Here is a 19,222-nt window from a genome sequence, read left to right as displayed (position 1 = left end):
CAATAAATTAACCAGAAAAAAAAAAAAAATGAAAACTCAACTTTTAAAATTGGCAAAAGATTTGAAGGAGCATCTGTCCAGAGATATACAAATGGCTAATTAATACATGAAAAAAAGCTCAATATCATTAGCCACCAGGGAAGTACAAGTCAAAATCACAATGAGAAACCACTTCACCGCTAGTAGGATGGATCTACTCAAAAAGACTAGTAATAAATGTTGGTATGACTGTGGAGAAACTGGAACTCTCATACTGCATGTGGGAATACAAAATGGTGTTCTTAATTTAGGAGATAAACTGGCAGTTCCTTAAAGTGTCAAATAAAAGAGTTCCTTTGTATATACTTAAGAGAAATGAAAACCCCTTGGTATAGAGAAATGAAACCACATCCATGCAAAAATCTGTACATGAATGTTCATAGCATCCTTCTTCTTCTTATTATTAATATTATTATTTTGGTAATGGGCACTGAATCCAGGGCACTTTACTACCAAGTTGCATCCCCAGCCCTTTAGAGAATTTTTTATTTTGGGACAGGGTGTTGCTAAGTTGCTGAAGCTGGCCTCTAGCTTGGGGTCCTCCAGCCTCAGCCTCCCAAATTGTTGGGATTATAGGTGTACACCATTGCACCTGGCTGTACAATCTACATTATGCAAAGAAACAAGTGGTTGCTTATCATTTTATCTCATGATCTCAGCTGGCATTAATCTAAACTATAATTTTTTCTGGTCTATACACTTTTAGTTCTGTTTTTGGTAAAAACCTGTTATTACTTTTATTCCATGGTTCATTTTACCTCTGTTTGGTTTAGATATGAGGTGTCCCCCAAAAGTTCATGTGAGACAATATAAGAAGGTTTAGAGATGAAATGATTGGGTTTATGAGGTTTAACATAAACAGTGCATAAATCCCCTGATTAACTTGTTGGCAACTCTAGGCAGGTATGGTGTGGCTGGAGGAGGTGGGTTCCCGGGGGGTATGTTTTTGGGGTATACATTTTGTCCTTGTTAAGCACAGCTCTCTACTTCCTAAAGTGATGTCCTGAGCTACTTTCCTCTGCTACACTCTTTCATCTTGATGTTCTACCTCACCTTGGGCCTCAAGGAATGGAGCCAGCATTCTATGGACTGAGATCTCTGAAAATGGTGAGCATCAAAATAAACTTTTCCTTCTCTAAAATTATTCTTTTCAGGTCTTTTAGTCACAGCAGCAAAAAAGCTGACTAAAGCAACCTCTCAACCAATTTACTCTTCAATATTATATGTATAAAGTATTTCCAAATACATAGAAGACTGATAATGTAGGGATGGCCTCTGGGGGTTGAACTGCCTGGCTACGGAAATGTATGGAAGATTGTCATGCCATTTAAATGTTGAACCACATAAGTGAATGCCTAACCAAAACATACTTCTGAAAAAATAAATAATAAAAAGCATGATAAGATGAGCAAGGAGGTATTATTGGTGGGGAGAAGGGTAGGAGGCAGCTAAGGAAGGACTTGGAGAGGAGAGGAGCTAGAAGGAAGTAGAACTACAGGGAAAAGTGATGCTTAAAGAACATTTTTAGAAATATTGGCAGGATGATATGGAATATAAGCATCTTCCTAAAACTTATAATATTCCTAAACAAGAAATATTCAGTAAATATACCTTCCTCCATTGAAAAATGGGTAGTAGGGGGAGATTCTTCAAGATTTGGCCTTGGCTTCTGTTGTAAAAATTCAGATTTCAATGTTTGCTACATCCATAGTGAATTATATATAGTTACTAACATGCAATTTCACCTTTCTTTGATAGTACCTGCCACTTTTCTGTTGCTATTCTCCTTTCTATTTGAATTATTGCTAATTCCTCCTTATCCTTCAAGATTCACAATGAAAAGTATTGTAGGAAGGAAAAGTATTGCTTCATATTCTCTTAGCACCCTCTCCATATCTTTCTCACAGTGATTTTCCAGTGCTGAATGTGTGTTTATTCTACTCCTTCATCAGATCCTGTACCTCCAGTTTCTGTTACATAGCAGATGCACAATAAAAGCTAGTTGAAATAAAAATTAAACACTTGTCTTGGTACTAAGGACATTAAACAAACTAACTGGAAACACCTACCACAATAGTATATAGTATCCCACGGGGTAAAAAAAAATATTAAATATAATGCATCTGGAATATAATGGTTACTCAATAAATGTTGCAAATGACAAACTTAAGAGAAAGACGAATTGATTTATCTAGCAGGTATGATGAGTTGTATTAATTCAACACATAGCACAGATTTACAAAGAACTAGCTTCAAAAGAGATCCAGATTGATTAATAAATGAATTAAAGTAGATTATTTATGGGAATTATAGATCTTACTGCCTTTAGTACCCAGTGTTTAGCTCATAGTAAGAAAATATTGTGGGGTGTGTCTCTGGACAAGAATGTGCAGTCCTTGAAGATAGAAGAGATATCCTTTCCCTTGTTCCTCTTCACCAAAAAATCAGAATTAAGGAATGCCAAGGATGGAAGGAGGCTTAGAGATAATCTAGTTTAGTGGTCAGCAAACTACTACCTGTGGCCTATTTCTGTACAGCTCTACAACTGAAAATTTTTATCTAATGTTTAAAAGGCTTGTAAAGACACCCACAAAGAGGTATATGTGAGGGTGACAATATGCCCACAAAGCCTAAAATATTTACTATCTGGTCCTTTACAGGAAAAGTTTGCAGACTCTAGATCAAATCCTGTCTGCTCACTTGCCCCATGTTGTGAAGTAATTAGTTTGTCATACATTCATTAAATTAGGGAGGCAGGTCTGGTTTCAAGGCAGATTATTTTTTGTATGAATTAGGATCAAAAAAATTTAAAGTACATTAAAAATTTTAGATAACAATATATGCATTAGCAGTTTTGTTTGCTCGAAAAACGATCACATCCAAAGTGACTTTTTATGTGAACTCTAGCAAATGATCCCTGGGAAAAGAATGGACTTAATAAGAAACACTATTTCAGAATCCACCTAGCTTTGATTACTCTGAGAAAGTTACCTAACTTTTTTTGTTATCTTAACTATAGAATGAGGGTGATGCCACATTTACTATACAGGTTTAAAAAGATCGCCTGCATCTTATAATTGGTGTTCAATAACTTGAGTTTCCATTTCCTTCCAGGGTCACGCTGGTCACAATTTTAGGCAATCAATTGGGTTGGATGACTTGTGCACACATAGTCAACTCATCTCAAGGTGAATGTTTCCCACTTAAGGGCGCAAGGGTCCCCGAAAGTTAATAGAACGTATGCCAGGTGGAGACAGGCTCTGGAGAAAAGAATCCCGAACACAGGAAGGGAAGGTTCAATAAGCAAAGTCACTAGGCAGCGCGGGAAGGGGGAGAGTTCCAGGAGACAGACTCCATATCCAGAAAAGGGGAAATTTGGAATTCAGATTTGGTGTAAGGGGAGGTTAAAGAGACTTAGGGCTGATTTCTACCCAGGGAGACTAAAATACTTGGGCTGGTCGGAGAAGACACCTTGTGACAAGACAGGGAGAGCACGTCGTTCCTTACCTGTTGCCTAGGTCCACAGTCACAGCTCGGGACCCCGCGCTACCCCATAGTGCTCGCACCTGCAAACAGGTGAGTGCCGGATTCCGCCTTGGCATGCGGAGGGGACTGTCGCCCAGGGTCCGGAGCCGGAGACAAGAGCAGCAGCGCCTGCAGGCCGCCATGACACCCGGCGCGCGATCAGCCCGGGCTGTGCCCTGATTGGCTCTCCCCACAGCCCGCGGGGAGGAGCCTGGTGCAGTTTCGTTTCCGCGCTGCGGGAGGAATGCCTGGGAAGCGGACACCTTGTCCTCTTTCTACGAAGACCAGAGAGGGTCAAACCTGTGAGAATGCGATTGTGCTCTTTCCTCTTTTCCTCTTTCCATTTACCCGCCGATAAAAGGCAATTAGATAAGTAATGCTTGTAGGTGTGTATCTCTGTGTGTGTGCTATCGTAGTTTAAAAGAAAGTCCTTGAAATAATTTAAGCATTTAATAAGTAAATATAGTAATAATAGAAGTCACCGAACAACATATTATTTGACTCTGTGGGCCATGGAAAGGTCCTCATCCCTCTTCCGCCCCGGGTTTCTATTTATTAGATTCCACATAACAAACATGTTACCGCAAAGGTTTGTGTAAATCGATTTCCAGTAATTGATTTTCTTTCTCGTTGACCCCCATATCATATTTTTAGGTATCTATAGTGTCATTCCTGATTCATCTTCATTTTCGTTGCTAATACTTAGCATTTCATTTCCTTGCCCCTTTTGGTTAAACGTTAATGTTTTCTAAATCAACTCTTTTATTTTTAAATTTTATTCTTTTATTTTTAAATTTTATTAACAGCATTATAATTATGTATAGTAGTTGGGTTCATTTTGACAAAATCATACATGCATGGACTTGAATTTACTCCATTCAGTATCCTTCTCGCCTTTACCCTTCTCCCTCCTTCCCACAATTCGTCTTCCATCGAATCTATTGATCTTCATTTTGCTAATTATTTATTTATTTTTGATTGGTGCTTTCTATTTATACATAAAGGTGGACTTCCCGGCGGCACATCTACTTATTTATTTTTAAATTTTTACCTTCTCAAAGGTACCTTCTTCTTCCTTCTTTTTATTTATTTTTTGTGGTACTGGGGTTCGAACCCAGGGCCCCACTCTTGCTATGCCACTGAGCTACATCCCCAGCCTCCTGTGGTACTTTTATGCACGCAAATGCGATTTTGCAATTTTCTTAAATTCGTTCAGCTTTTCCTCCCCTTTCCCATCCTTCCTCTCTCCCTCTAGATCTCCTTCTTCTACTCCACTTTTCTTCCATATATTTTTATAATACTTGATCCACCTCCCTTTTTTCCCTCTTATTTTGTTCTCACTTCCACATATGAAAGAAAACTTTTGACCATTGATTTTCTGAATCTGGAATATATATATATATATATATATATTTTTTTTTTTTTTTTTTCTTAATCCATTCATGTATTCGTGGGCATCTGGGCTGGTTCCATAATTTGGCTATTGTGAATCGTGCTGCTGTAAACATAGATGTGGTTGTATCCCTGTAGTATGCTAATTTTAGTTCTTTTGGATAATTATCCTGGGATAGGATAATTGAATCATATAGTGGTTACATTCCTAGTATTTTGTTCTTCTAATCTCCATCTGCTTTCCAGATTGGTCGTACTAATTTGCAGCCCCACCAACAATGTATCAGTGTACCTTGCCCTTCCCCACATCCTCACCTGCATTTATTATTATTTGTATTCTTGATAATTGCATTCATTGACTGGAATGAGATAAAATCTTGGTGTAATTTTTATTTGCCTTTCCCTGATTTCTAGCAATGTTGAACATTTCTTCATGTATTTGTTGACCATTTGTGTTTCTTTTTTTTTGAGAAATGTCTTTTTAGGAGTTGGGGTTGTGGCTCAGTGGTAGAGTGCTTACCTAACACATGTGAGACACTGGGTTCAATCCTCAGCACCGCATATAAATAAATAAATTAAATAAAGGTTCATCAACAACTAAAAAAATATGTTTATTTCTTTTGCCCATTTAATGATTGGGTTGTTTTTTGGTGTTAAGCTTTTTTGATTTCTTTATATTAATCCCTCTCATTCTGAAGGTTCTCCCTTCATGCTTGTTTTCCTTTGCTGTGCAGAAGCTTTTTGATGACATCCCACTTGTTGAGCCTTCATTTTATTTCTTGAGCTCTAGGGGTCTTGTTAAGGAAGCTGGTGCCTACATCAGCATGATGAAGTGTTGACCCTGTTTTCTTCTAGCAGTTGCACAGTTTCTGGTCTGTTTCCTAAGTCTTTGGCCCTAAGTCTTTTTTCGATTTGACTTTTGTGCAGGCTGAGAGATAGGGATCTAGTTTTATTCTTCTACATGTGGAATCCAGTTTCCCCAGCACCATTTGTTAAAAAGACTCTTTTTTCCATGAACTCTTTTTACTGATTTTGGATTTCCATGCTTATAGAAGAAATTATCATTAACTTTGTTCATGGGTATTTAGTGATAAAATTACTTGTTGCCTCTTCTTTTATCTTTGACTTTTCCTTATGTTGCCACGGTGATTTCAAGACCAATCCATTGAAACTTCTGGGATACATCTATCAGAATCTATTGCCATGATTCAACTTTGGATTTATAGGGTAAGAATACTAAATCACCTTTCAGTTACGTGCTTAAGTACTATATTTTCATTTATGCAGTGTTGCCTTATAGTTTAGAACAGGTACTTGGAGTTAGTCCTAAGTGATTTTAATCTTGTCTCTCTCACCAGTTGTGTGACTCTCTGAGCCTGTTTCCTTGTCTATAAAAATGGATAGTAATATGAACCTTGCAGAGTTTTTGTAAGGATTGTCACAGAGAAAATATTTATCACAGTACCTGGCACTCAGTCAGCTTTAGCTTTTTTTTTTTTCAGTCTTGGGGTTTGAACCCAGTGGCACTCTACCATGAAGCTACATTCCTAGACCTTTTTATATTCTTCATTTTGAGATAGGGTCTCACTGATTTTGTGATCATTCTGTCTCAGTCTCCTTCTTAGCAGCTGGGATTGCAGACATGTTCCACCAGGTCCAGCTCAATCAGCCTTTTCTTAATTTTCCTTCTATATTTTTTCTTTCATTTAAAAATATTAATATAAAACTTTCTTTCTTTTAGAACCCCTTGAATCAGTTAACTTCCATCCATTTGGAATTGCTGGAAAGGAGTGTTTATTTAATGAGTCTACCTTTGTTTTTCTCACACAAATCCAAAAATAATTAAAATAGTAGTAATTGAATTATAAACTCAAAAGCAAATATAGCACTGAAATCCTGCAGCAGAACTTTGTTACAAATTAGTCATACTGATGATACACAAAGTATTTATGTAAGTATTTTTAGATTAGCCTAGAAACAAAAATACAAAATGTTTAAATTTTTGTAGTTGTAACTACTAAAGCTATGACCCATGAGGTTCCATTGAAAAGATGTCAAATTCTAGAAGTATAGTTCTGTCACATATAATTTCACAGCCACAATATAATTTAAAAGGAATTTTTCTATTTGTGACTTTTGAAGGACATTAAAAATTATACAGTTTATGTGGTGGCACATTACATGACATGTAATGTCAGTGACTCAGGAGGCTGAGGCAGGAAGATGGCAGGTTCAAAGCCAGCCTCAGAAAGCAAGGACCTAAGCAACTCAGTGAGACCCTGTCTCTAAATAAAATACAAAATTTACTAGGACTGGGGCTGTGGCTCAGTCATCAAGTACTCCTGAGTTCAATCCCTGGTACCCCACCACCAAAATTATACAGTTTAAATCTATAAGCAATGTTTCTCAGATTTCCTTTTCTCTTTTTTCATACTCAAATGAACTTGCATTGAAATAATACCACTGCATGCTTTGAGTACCAATTTCATCTAAGTAAAACACCATTGCATTAAATTATTTAATTAAAATGTAATTTGGTTTATAATTGGTTTAGACAGTATATACATTTATTTTAATTTTATGACTATCTAAAAAGCTGCAAGAATAATGAATCTATATCTTGTTAAATCTTTGTAAATATTTAAGTAACATTATAATTAGAAGTATTAGTAAATAGTACATGAGAATTTTCTCTCTTGAAAGAATGTAGCCTACTCAACTTTAAGAAACATTGCTCTTAATAAAAAAAAAGGAAGACAATTGCTCTATACCACTGCCAAAGGGAACTTTCTAAATCACAAGTATAATTGTATCTCCATCATGATTAAATTTCTTCAGTAGTTTCCCAAGTCTTTAATCTGCAGGATAAAATGGAAACTGCTTTGTATGGCCTATAAACATTTCCTTTCCTGGTTAGCCTTGTTAACTTCTGTTTACTACTCAACTTTCCTCTTTCCACCTCTTCATCTTATACTCCAAGTAAACTGAACTTCTTATTTTTTCCCCCTTCTCTACACTCTATTTTTTCCTCTAAGTTTCTATGGGTGCATTATAGTCATTGTTGCATATTCATCCATGCACACAATGTAATATAATGTGGCCAGTTTCAGTCCCCTCACTCCCTGGGGTTCTTTCCTCTACCCTACTGATCCTACTGATTTTCCTGAGATGACCTCCATCCCCACTGCTCCTTCTTTTCTTTTTTCCTCTCTATTTTCCATGTATGACAGTATGAGAGAAAACGTACAAACAACCCTTGACCTTCTGAGTTTGGCTATTTCACTTAACATAAAGTAAGTGAAACATCTAACTCCTTCCCCTGACTCTGTGCCTTTACATGTATGAATCTCTGTTTGTCCCATGCTCCCTCTTGTGTCAATCTGGCAAACTTAGTTTGCCAGTGTTCTCTGTGACTCCCCAGGCAGACTTATCAGTACAATCTATGATGCCATTCCACTTTATTAATTTGTTATGTAGTCATTAATTCCTCCTTGAAAGTAAACTTGAGGGTAGGTATTGCTTCATGGTTAAAGTGCTGACTGTCATCAGATTGCCTGGGTTTGAGTCTTACTTCTTTCATCTTCTAAACATGTGACCTGGGTGAGTTGCTTCCTATACTTCAGTCTTCTTGATTGTAAAAAGGGAATAATAATAACAATACCGCTTATCTCCTAGGGTTGCTATGCAGATTTTAATGCAATTATATTCTGATGGAATGAAACATAGTTCCTGTCACTTGGAAAACATGACAAAGTGTTGTCTTATTCACCGAATACCTAATGTATTTGTCAGGGAGAGGGAGGGAGGAATGGAGGGAGGAAGAGAGAGAGAGAGAGAGAGAGAGAGAGAAGAGGAGGGGAGGGGAGGGACCAGGAAAGAGAAGAGAGGGAGAGGGGAAAGAAGGAAGAGGGAGTAAGAGACAGAGAGGGGAGCACGGCAGGTCTTCCCCACTCATTTTTATTAAATTTTACCAATCTTCTCTGGAAATACCCTCAGAGAGACATCCAGAAATAATGTTTTTACCAGTTCTTTATGTATTCCCTGATTCCAGTCAAACTGACACATAAAACAAACCATCACACTTACTTTATGCCAGGTGCTGTCTAGGCTCAAGAGAGCCATAGGGCATACTCCCTGCTTTATGGAGCTTGCAGTCTAATGTGAGAGCCTGACAAAAACACAGTCAAACAAATAAACAGATAAGTTAGAAGTGGTTAATAGTAAGAAGGAAATAAATTAGATAAAAAGATAGAGAATAAAGGGATAGAGAATGTCTTCAAATACAGAGGCCAGTGAAAACCTCCCTGAGGAGTAGAGATTTAGGTTGAGCTGAAGGCTGAGAAGACAGCTCGGCTTCTGTGACATGAGTCAAATGGGAGAGTAACTTGTGGGGAAAGGGTCGCCCCTGAGCAGGAAAGAATTTGGATTCAGTAAATACATGGAATAACCATGGCTAGAGAGTAGTAAGCAGGTGTGCAGAAGATATGAGGTAGAAGAGGCAGGCAGAGACTAGTACAGGACTTAGGAAAGCACTGGAGAGTACAGGAAAGAGGCATGGTCTGTTCTACGTTTTAAGATGGTTTCTTTGGCTGCAAAGTCTACAGTGGATCAGAGGAGGGCAAAAAAGTGTAGCATCAGGACAAATGTGGTAGCATGGACCAATATGGTGGCAGAGGTGAAAAGGAGGAAGAACTGGCAGATTCAGAATATGTTTTGGAGGGGTAATTGACAGGACTTGATGAATAGGATAAGGGAGGGAGGAATGAAGACTATGAATAGAAATAGTTGGGTCAGGATGCAATTTCTGAGACATGAGAATAGCTTTTGAAAAGTAGTTGGACTGAAATACAGATGATAATCAGAAACTTTAAAACATTTATACTCCAATAAAATAGAAAGTCTTGAAGACATCAGTGGATTTCTGGAGACATATGACTTACCCAAATTGAATCAGGAGAACATAGAAGATTTAAACTGATTAATTTCAAGCAATGAAATTGAAGATTCCATCAAAAGCCTACCAACCAACAAAGCCCAAGACCAGAGGGATTCTCAGCCAAGTTCTACCAGACCTTCAAAGAAGAACTAAAACCAATCTTCCTCAAATCATTCCATAAAATACAAAAGGAGGGAACTCTTCCAAACTTATTCTATGAAGCTAGTATCACCCTGATACCAAAACCAGACAAAGATACATCAAGGAAAGAAAACTTCAGACCAATATCCCTGATGAACCTAGATGCAAAATTCTTAATAAAATATTGACAAATTTTGAAGAATGCACCACATATTAAAAAGAGTGCACCACAATCAAGTCAGGTTCATCTCAGGGATGCCAGATTGGTTCAACATACAGAAATCAATAAATGTAATTCATCACATCAAAAGACTTAAAAGACAAGAATCACATGATTATCTCAATAGATGCAGAAAAAGCATATGACAAAATATAGCATCCCTTCATGTTCAAAGCATGAGAAAAATGAGAGATAATAGGAGCATACCTCAACATTGTGAAAACTATATATGTTAAATTCAAGACCGACATCATTCTGAATAGAGAAAAACTGAAAGCATTTTCTTTGAAACCTGGAACAAGACAAGGATGCCTTTCCACCACTTATACTGAACATATTTCTTGAAACTCTAGCCAAAGAAATTGGGCAAAAGAAAGAAATTAAAGAGATACATATAGGAAAAGAAGATCTCAAACTATCCCTATTTGCGGAGGACATGATTCTATATTTAGAAGACTGAAAAAACTCCAGTAGAAAACTTCTAGAACTCATAAATGAATTCAGCAAACTAGCAGGGTATAGAATTAACACCCATAAATCAATTAATTACATTCCTATATGCCAGTGATGAATCAGCTGAAAGAGAAATTAAGAAAACTATCCTATCCATGATAGCCTCACATAAAAGAAAAACACTTGAGAATCAATCTAACAAAAGAGGTAAAAAGACCTCTATAATGAAAACTACAGAACACTAAAGAAAAAAATTAAAGACCTTAGAAGATGGAAAGATCTCCCATGCTCTTGGATAGGCAGAATTAATATTGTCAAAATGGCCATAGTACCAAAAGCTCTATACAGATTTAATGCAATTCCTTTCAAAATTACAATGGATTTTCATATAAATAGAAAAGGCAATCATGAAATGCATTTGGAAAAATAAGAGGCCCAGAATAGCCAAAGCAATCTCCAGTGAGAATAGTGAAGCAGGAGGCATCACAATACCAGATCTTAAATTATACCACAGAGCTATAGTAACAAAAACAGCATGGTATTAGCACCAAAACAGACATGAAGACTAGTGGTTCAGAATAGTAGACAGAGAGACAAACCCACACAAATACAGTTATCTAGTACTAGACAAAGATGTCACAAACATATATTGGAGGAAAAAATAGCCTCTTCAACAAGTGGTGCTGGGAAAACTGGAAATCTTATGTAGCAAAATGAAATTAAACCCTTATCTCTCACCCTGTGCAAAATTCAGCTTAAAGTGGATCAAGGACCTAGGCATTAGACCAGAGACCCTGTGCCTACTAGAAGAAAAAGTAGACCCAAATCTCCATCATATTGGCTTAGGAACCAAATTCCTCAATGAGACCCCTAAAGCACAAAGAGTAAAATTAAGAATCAATAAATGGGATGGTATCAAACTAAAAGCTTCTTCACATCAAAGGAAACAAGAATGTGAAGAGAGACCCTACAGAATGGGAGAAAATCTTTTGCCTCCTGCACCTCACATAGAGCATTAATTCTAGGATATACAAAGAACTCAAACTAACACACACACACACAAAAACCCAAATAATCCAATTGTTAAATTGGCAGAGGAACTGAATAGACACTTCACAGAAGAAATATGATCAGTCAACAAATATATGAAAAAATGTTCAACGTCACTAGCAATTAGAGAAATGCAAATTAAAACTATACTGATATTTTCTCTCACTCCAGTCAGAATGATAATTATCAAGAATACAAGCAATAATAAATATTGACAAAAATGTGGGAAAAAGGTACACTCATACATTGCTAGTGAAACTGCAAATTGGTGCAACTACTATGGAAAGTAGTAAGGAGATTCCTCAGGAAACTTGGAATGGAACCATCATTTGACCCAGTTATCCTGCTCCTTGATATATACCCAAAGAACTTAAAATCAGCATACTATAGTAATGCTGCCACATCAATATGTATAGTAGCTCAATTCACAATAGCTAAGCTATGGAACCATTGTAGGTGTCCTTCAACAGATGAGAGGATATAGAAAATGTGGTATCTATACACAGTGAACTATTACTTACCCAGAATAAAGGATGGCTTTATGACTTTTGCTAGTAAATGAATGGGTTTGGAGACTATTATGCTAAGTGAAATAAGCCAATCCAACAAACCAAATGCCAAATGTTCTCTCTGATATGTGGATGCTAACACACAATAAGAAGAGGGGTGGAGGAAAGAATAGAAATTCACTGGATTAGACAAAGGGGAATGAAGGGAAGGGGGGCGGTTAGAAATAAGTAAGGCAATAGAATGAATCAGACATAACTCCTATGTTCATATATTACTGCATGACTAGTGAAACTCCACATCATAACAACCACAAGAATGGGAACCTAATCAGAATAAGTTATATTCCCAGTATGTACAATATGTCAAAATACACTCTACAGTCATGTATAACTAAAAAGAAATTAAAAAAACAAGTAGTTGGATCTTAGTGTAGGACTCAGGGGAGCGGACTAGGGTAATATAAATACAAAGATACCATGTCATTGACATTATAAAGCCATGGAAATGCATGATATCACCTAGAGGAAGAGTAGAGAGAGAAAAGAAAAGGGCCCAGGATCTGAGTTCTGAGTAGGGAGAGGTCACCAAGGGTATGAAGTTTGAGCCAATGTTGATATAGGAGGACAGCTAGGAAGCATTGTGCTGCTGTTTTCCATTTGCTTCCCTCTGAGCACTTTCTACCCTTCCTCTGCCTTGTGTTGCAGGGAACTTATCTTTATGGGACAAAACACACCAACTTCCAGACCTTCTGTCTGTTGGCAGTTCTGCTGATGAGAGGCACCAGTGGGAGATCAGAGGGCAAAGGAGCAGGGGTGGTTGTCCCTCTGCCACTGTAGCTCCTACCAGGTAGCTTTCCTGGAGCTCTCGCTTCAGTTACATTGCTGCTTCAGGCCTTCACACCTTCCTGGTGTTACTAGACCCTCAGTTCTTCAGCATTCTTCCTTAGTTTTTAGAGCATGTCCTCATATCTACAAATAGTCCTTTCACTAAATTCTCGTTCAGAATTCATCTGAGCATACGCTCTGTTTCCTTCTTTCTTTTGCACTGCTCCCTTTTGCACTGCCCCCCCCCCCCCCCAGCAATAGATACTGTTACCCGTTACTAGAAGCTTGTTGGCCCTCAGTCTTCGGCAGGCATCATTTGTAGGTCTTGGGTGGAAGTAGCATTCTCAATGCTCGTTCCCCTTTCCCACTTTAATTCTAGGCCCACCATGAATTCTGTCCCTTTCCCAAGGTTAGAGGGTTTGTTCAGTCCAGTTCCCTCTCCCAATAGCATTGGGTTTTCATAGTGCCTCAATCAGGGTAACTGTTTGTTGCTTTCCCAAAGTTCCTAAGGTTTCTTCTGTTCCTTTGGTGAGATAAGGAAGGAGGATCCAGTGGAACTTCCCAACAGTGACTTCTTTCTTCTTTCTTCAGGCCTGCATAGGAGGGACACTTCCTCAGGATTCTTCCCCTTACCTAGTCTTTTTCTCATTCGAGCACCTTCTGAAGTTCATGGAGAAGAACAGCTGAGTGGTTGCAAGTTCCTCTTCTGTCTGTGACCTCTAGGGGCTTTGTATTCTTTGTTAGTCTTCTTGGGCCAGAATATCACAGACTAGGTGGTTTAAATGGTTCTCCTGCTTCTGGAGAAATTTGTTTCTAACGCTTCCAGAGCCTGGGATGTCTTCCAGATCAGGGTGCCAACTGATTAGGATCCTGGCATGGACGTTTTCCTGGCTCATAACTGGCCACTTTCTCTCCATTTCCTCACAGGGCAGAGAGAGAGGGAAAGACAGAGGGAAGAAAGGAGATAGGGAGGGATGGTGGCAAGAGTAAGTAAGAGAGCACTCCTTATACCAAGGTAAATCCCAGCATGAGGACCACAACCTCATGACCTCATGACCTCATTTAAACCTAATTACTTCCCCAAAGTCCCATCTCCAAACATCATTGCATTGAGGCTCAGGGCTTCAAAGAATGAATTTTGGTGGGATACAATTCAGTCCATCCACTTGACCTTTAACAATTAGTTAAAACATTCAGTTTAATTCTTGTCACCAATGTTTGGTGGTACCTGTGCCAGATGAGCAAGCGCTCATGACCTGACATCTCTCTTCTGAGGTATCCATTTTTCCTTAGATTTCCAGTGAGTTGGTTGCCTTGCCACTTCAGCTCTGTGATGAGTTCAAGGAGACATGTGAATTCTCAGATTGTTTGACCTTGTTGTTAGTGTTATTGTTGCTGTAAGGGTGGAAGATTCTTTCCAGATTTTGCACAGCCTAAGTAGAAGCCAGAGGTCTCATGTGCAGTTCAAGACCTCTCTTTTACACCAATCTGGAGAGGTTGAAGAAATGATATGATTTGTTCTTTCACTATTCTTTTAGCCTTTACCTGCTTCTGTTATTTTTATAGCCATCCCAGAATTATGTGACAAGAGAAGGGAGTAGGAGAGAGATGAAGTAGGTATGGGTTATCTGAGTGATGCTTACTGGGACCAACAAACTGGTTTCCTAATATGAGAGGCTGACCTTTTCTGCCCTTCTCAGCCTCTACCCCTGGTGGTCTATTGCACTGCTTCTTACTGCAGAGATCCTTTCAACTTGGCTCTTATCCCTCTTGGGTGAGGTGACTTCAAATCATTTCCTTGGATTCTCTTGGCCCACAAATTCATACATCCTTATCCCTAAACAGGTAGAATTTTTGCATGTCTCAACTATTGGCCTCTTTTCTTGCCCTACCATTTCAGGTGGCTCCAGTCTTTACCTTCCAAATTCTCTATAAGAATCAGGCACTAGTGTCTCTAATCTTAAAATCCTGTTATGGACACTTTGTAGAAGCAGGATGGACCATCCAAAATTTGCTTTGAATGACAAAATTGGCAATGCCATGTGTTTACATATATATGTATATACACACATGTATGTATACACACACACACACTCTAAGAGGTTAAGAAAGGTTTTATTGCTTACATTATGAGCCTTTTTAGGAACAACAGGACAGGCTTTCAAAACCCTGTGTGAAAATGAATTGAGAGAACAGGGAAAGGAGACTGACTCATTTCTTCATCTCTACCAGTGGTTCTCTTGGGATCCTACTACTTGGTTTGGTTGATGGTGGGAATGAACAGGGAGGACTCTGTCTTCTTCCACAAAGAAAAAAAGAGAAATGCCTCATCATTTCTAACTATACTGGCAATTTCCTTCCTCAATGGTTCTCTTCAATCCCACTTCCAAATATCTAATGTTCTCCTTTTTGGCTTGAATGGATGATGGGAATTGGTGATAATGGGCTGATTCTGCTATCTTATATTTTATGGAATACTGGGGTAGTGATCACTCATTGTCTTCCATTTTGGAATCTTAACCCAAGTTCTGACACCATAGGAAAAGCCCTCGTTCAACACCCTGTTTTACACATAGGAAGAAGAAAATTTCTTTACTGTAGTGGGAGAGAATATAAAGGGATAGATGTAGGTGAGTTTGAAATTTGCTTAAGAAAGGATTTATTTCGATCTCTAATGAAGTTAGAAGCAAGGAGCCGCAGCTGAGAGTAAAGAAAGGCTGAGAAGGTATGGAAAGTTCAGGAATGTTATGGTTTAGATGTGGTGTCCCCCAAAAGCTCACATGTGAGACAATGCAAGAAGGTTTGGAGGAGAAAGAATTGGGCTACAGCCTTAATATAATCAATGAATTAATCCCTGATGGGATTAATGGAGAGGTAACTGGAGGTGGGTGGGATGTAGCTGGAGGAAGTGGTTCATTGGGGGCATGGCAATGGGGTATATATTTTGTATCTGGAGCAGAGTCTCTCTCTCTCTCTCTCTCTCTCTCTCTCTCCCCCCTTCTGGTCATCACGTGAGCCGCTTCCCTCCACCACACTCTTCTGACATGATGTTTAGCCTCACCTTGAACCCTGAGGAATGAAGCCTGCTGTCTATGGATTGAGACCTCTGAAACCTTGAGCCCTCAATTTTCCTCATCTACAATTGTTCTGCTCAGTCCTTTAGTCACAGTAGTGAAAAGACTGACTGAAACAAGGAAGAAAGTTATTTTGGAGGTAGAAAAATATGTCTATAAAAGAAACATGGTGGAATTGCCAGCCAGACAGTGGTGTGCTGCTTCTGAGGTTTGTGATCATGAATTTCAAGAGAAACCAGTATGTCAACTTGGGAGAATTTTTTTCTGGCTTTTTTTTTTTTTTTTTTTTTTTTCCTGTACCTCTTTGGTACAGACATGGAAGAATGAGTCCCCATTTTGGCAGTTTTGGGAGATGGTGTGGAACCTTTCAGAGATGGGGCCTAGTGGGAGATACTTAGGTCAATTGGGGGTGATGTGTACCTTTGAGTTCTTGTGGAAACCCAGTTGCTCTCTGGCTTCCTGTTTTGAGGTGTGCTCTTCCTCTCACTTTCACATACTCTTGCCATGATGTGATGCAGCCAAGAGGGCCCTTACCAGAGCTGAGCAAATGCCAGTCCCATGCCCTTGAACCTGCAATACTGTGAGCTTAATGAGCCTTTTATATTTTGTATATCCTCCCTCAGATATTTCATTATAGTAACAAAAATTGACTCAATACAAGTATGGTCACACATTGTCTGTAAAAAGCAAACATTATTGAACAATTATGCTTCCTTCTTTCTGTTCTTTATTTTTTATTATTTTATTTCTTTATTGTACTGGGGATTAAACCCAGGGGTGCTTTGCCACTGAGCTTTATCTCCAGCCCTTTTTACTTTTTATTTTGAGATGGTCTTACTAAGTTGCTGAGGCTGGCCTTATAACTTGCAATCCTCCTGCTTCAGTCTCCTGAGTTGTTGGGGTTATATGTGTGTGCCATCATATCTGACTGTTCCTTACTTTTTAATATTTTAATTTAAGAAACTAAGTACACATGCTTCTCACTATATGGATACATTAAAAAAAAAAACAGTTACTAGGTACCACTGTTGCCCTATAATTTCTTCTCTGAGGAAGGTGATAACAGGGGCTATAACTTTTTCCTTCTTCAGGTTGGTCACTCAACCATACTGGGATGAGGTAGCAGATATCTCTTTGGTATCATCTCCCAAAACCAAACAAACTGAATAGTTTGGGGCTCCGGACCATTTGGATAATTAAAAACTCCCAGGGTAGAAGCAGGTTGGGTCAGGTCTAGATGATACTTGCTGCTGCATTCTTTTTGGAGAATAAAGGATAGTAAGGATAAAAAATTTCATTTCAGCCTGATTTTGTTTTGTTTTTGTCTCTTGATGTACTGAAATTTCTCTTCATCTCAATAAAAAAATCAGTAAGGGATCTATCCAAAAGAAGTTTTCCCAGAGGTTAAAACAGCTAGGTTCAGTATCTAGACCCTAAGTTTCATGGGTGTTCCTCTGTGTCATGCTACCTCCAATCACCATTTTCATGGTTTGTTACCTTTTAACCTTTTTTAAAAATTAATTTTGTTTTTATATTTTTACTTGTTTGTTACCATCAATAGTTGTCATTTTTCCCTATGGATGGATTTTCTTATAGCGACCACACTCTTGATGGCCTTCGTATCTTGTCCCATACTGTTTTAGAGAAAGTTTAACAGGTTTGTGATGAGCAGGATCAATTTACATATAGACTTTTGTGTGTGTTTGTGTTTGTGTGTGTTTAGGATTATAACTAAATGCAACTCCCCATTGAATTGTTACTTAGATTTTAATGTTGGTTAATTATTTTAGGATAGTGGGATCATTGTTCCTTCTGACAAAAGTTTCTTTAAAGTCAGCATGAGTGAACAGTAATTGAGCACAAAAACCTGACCTTGCCAACTCTGCATTGCATGCTTAGACAAATTAGTTCAGACCATTATGGTTTATAGTAACTGTGTTTGTCATTTGTAATTAATGTGAATTGAAACTTGGAGGAGACTTTTGGAATTGTTTTTGGTTGATTAAGCTAGTGGGAATTTTAGACCTTACTGACATTTTTCTCTGCTTCTTAAACTTTATTGTTGTTGTTCTTATCCTTCTCCTCCCTCTTCTCCTCCTCCTTTTTCTTCACATATTATGTGTGTCTTTGATCTGATTTTGGATCACTTTAATGTTAGCACAGGAGCAATGTGGAGAATACCCTTTACCCATTTTTCTCTGGTTACCTTTGACAATTGATTCAAAAGGCTGATTAGGAGAGGAACAATTCATATGTTTGGGTTTTAGCTCATTGTACAGGTGAATAATATTGAACCGATTTAGAATGTCTTGGAGTAATTTAAGGTTTTATACTAAAATACACTTACTGCATCTTAGATACGAAACAGGTGGCTCTGCAGACACAGAGCTGTTGGTAATAAATGGACTACTGTGTGCAAGGGAGCTTTACATTATTCTCTTTGACACTCATTTAAATTTTAAGCATTTAACTTCTCTTGGCTTGCTCTCTTTTAAAGAGATGATACTCAAGGTGATGCTGTAGTTTCTGAAATTTATATTTAAAATAATATCTTTTTTGGGTGCATCCATCTTATGAGAGAGGAGGTTTTGAAGTTGAGTAATATGAACTTTATTATTTCATTGTCTTTGTCAGTCTTTCAGGTAGGTTTCAAAAATTAGTGAAGTTCACAACTTTTGAGCATCCACATTTGTAGGTTCTCCTCCTTTTAGAAATCCGTCTCTTTTTCCTGTTTCCCATAAGCATCATTCTCATTCCTATGAAACATGTATGTGTTGTATACCATTACTTGACAAAACACAGAAATTTCTTTAGCAAATTAATTCACATTTTATCCCCGTAAATAAACTTCCATGAATGTTAAACAAAACAATACTGGGGTGAGAAGGATTTATGAGCTTTCTCCAGCCTGGTTCTCATTAGGCCTCCTTTCATTTGGTTTGCCTTAGATACATAGCCTAATTTATTATCCCCAGTATTTTCTTATGGAAAATTTTGAGGTTTTTATCTTTTATAAAATTTGGTCACTTTTGTGGTAGGCACATTAAAATTTTATAGA

General features: G+C 38.0%; 1 protein-coding gene and 1 long non-coding RNA gene across 5 annotated transcripts in view; one reads left to right on the top strand and one right to left on the bottom strand.

Annotated features, from left to right (window-relative positions):
• Positions 1-3,741, bottom strand: part of PNPT1 (polyribonucleotide nucleotidyltransferase 1) — a 57,101-nt gene extending 53,360 nt beyond the window's left edge. Inside the window, exon 1 of one of the 2 annotated variants that reach the window (XM_079110209.1) lies at positions 3,547-3,741. In XM_079110209.1, the coding sequence (XP_078966335.1) occupies positions 3,547-3,707 (161 nt within the window). In that variant the 5' untranslated portion in view covers positions 3,708-3,741. The remainder of the gene's footprint in view (positions 1-3,546) is intronic. The other variant, XM_079110210.1, reaches the window with a different exon arrangement.
• Positions 3,742-3,803: 62 nt separating this feature from the next.
• The window catches only part of LOC306643914, a 74,741-nt gene continuing 59,322 nt past the window's right edge, over positions 3,804-19,222 (top strand). For 2 of the 3 annotated variants that reach the window (XR_013759117.1, XR_013759118.1), the window contains exon 1: positions 3,804-3,866. This is a non-coding gene — a long non-coding RNA (uncharacterized lncRNA). Of the gene's footprint in view, positions 3,867-7,997; positions 8,250-19,222 lie in introns of those variants that run through there. The other variant, XR_013759119.1, reaches the window with a different exon arrangement.

This window comes from Sciurus vulgaris (assembly GCF_902686455.1).
Source record: "Sciurus vulgaris genome assembly, chromosome: 14".
Lineage (NCBI taxonomy): Eukaryota > Metazoa > Chordata > Mammalia > Rodentia > Sciuridae > Sciurus > Sciurus vulgaris.
This window is presented reverse-complemented; position numbering and strand designations above follow the sequence as displayed.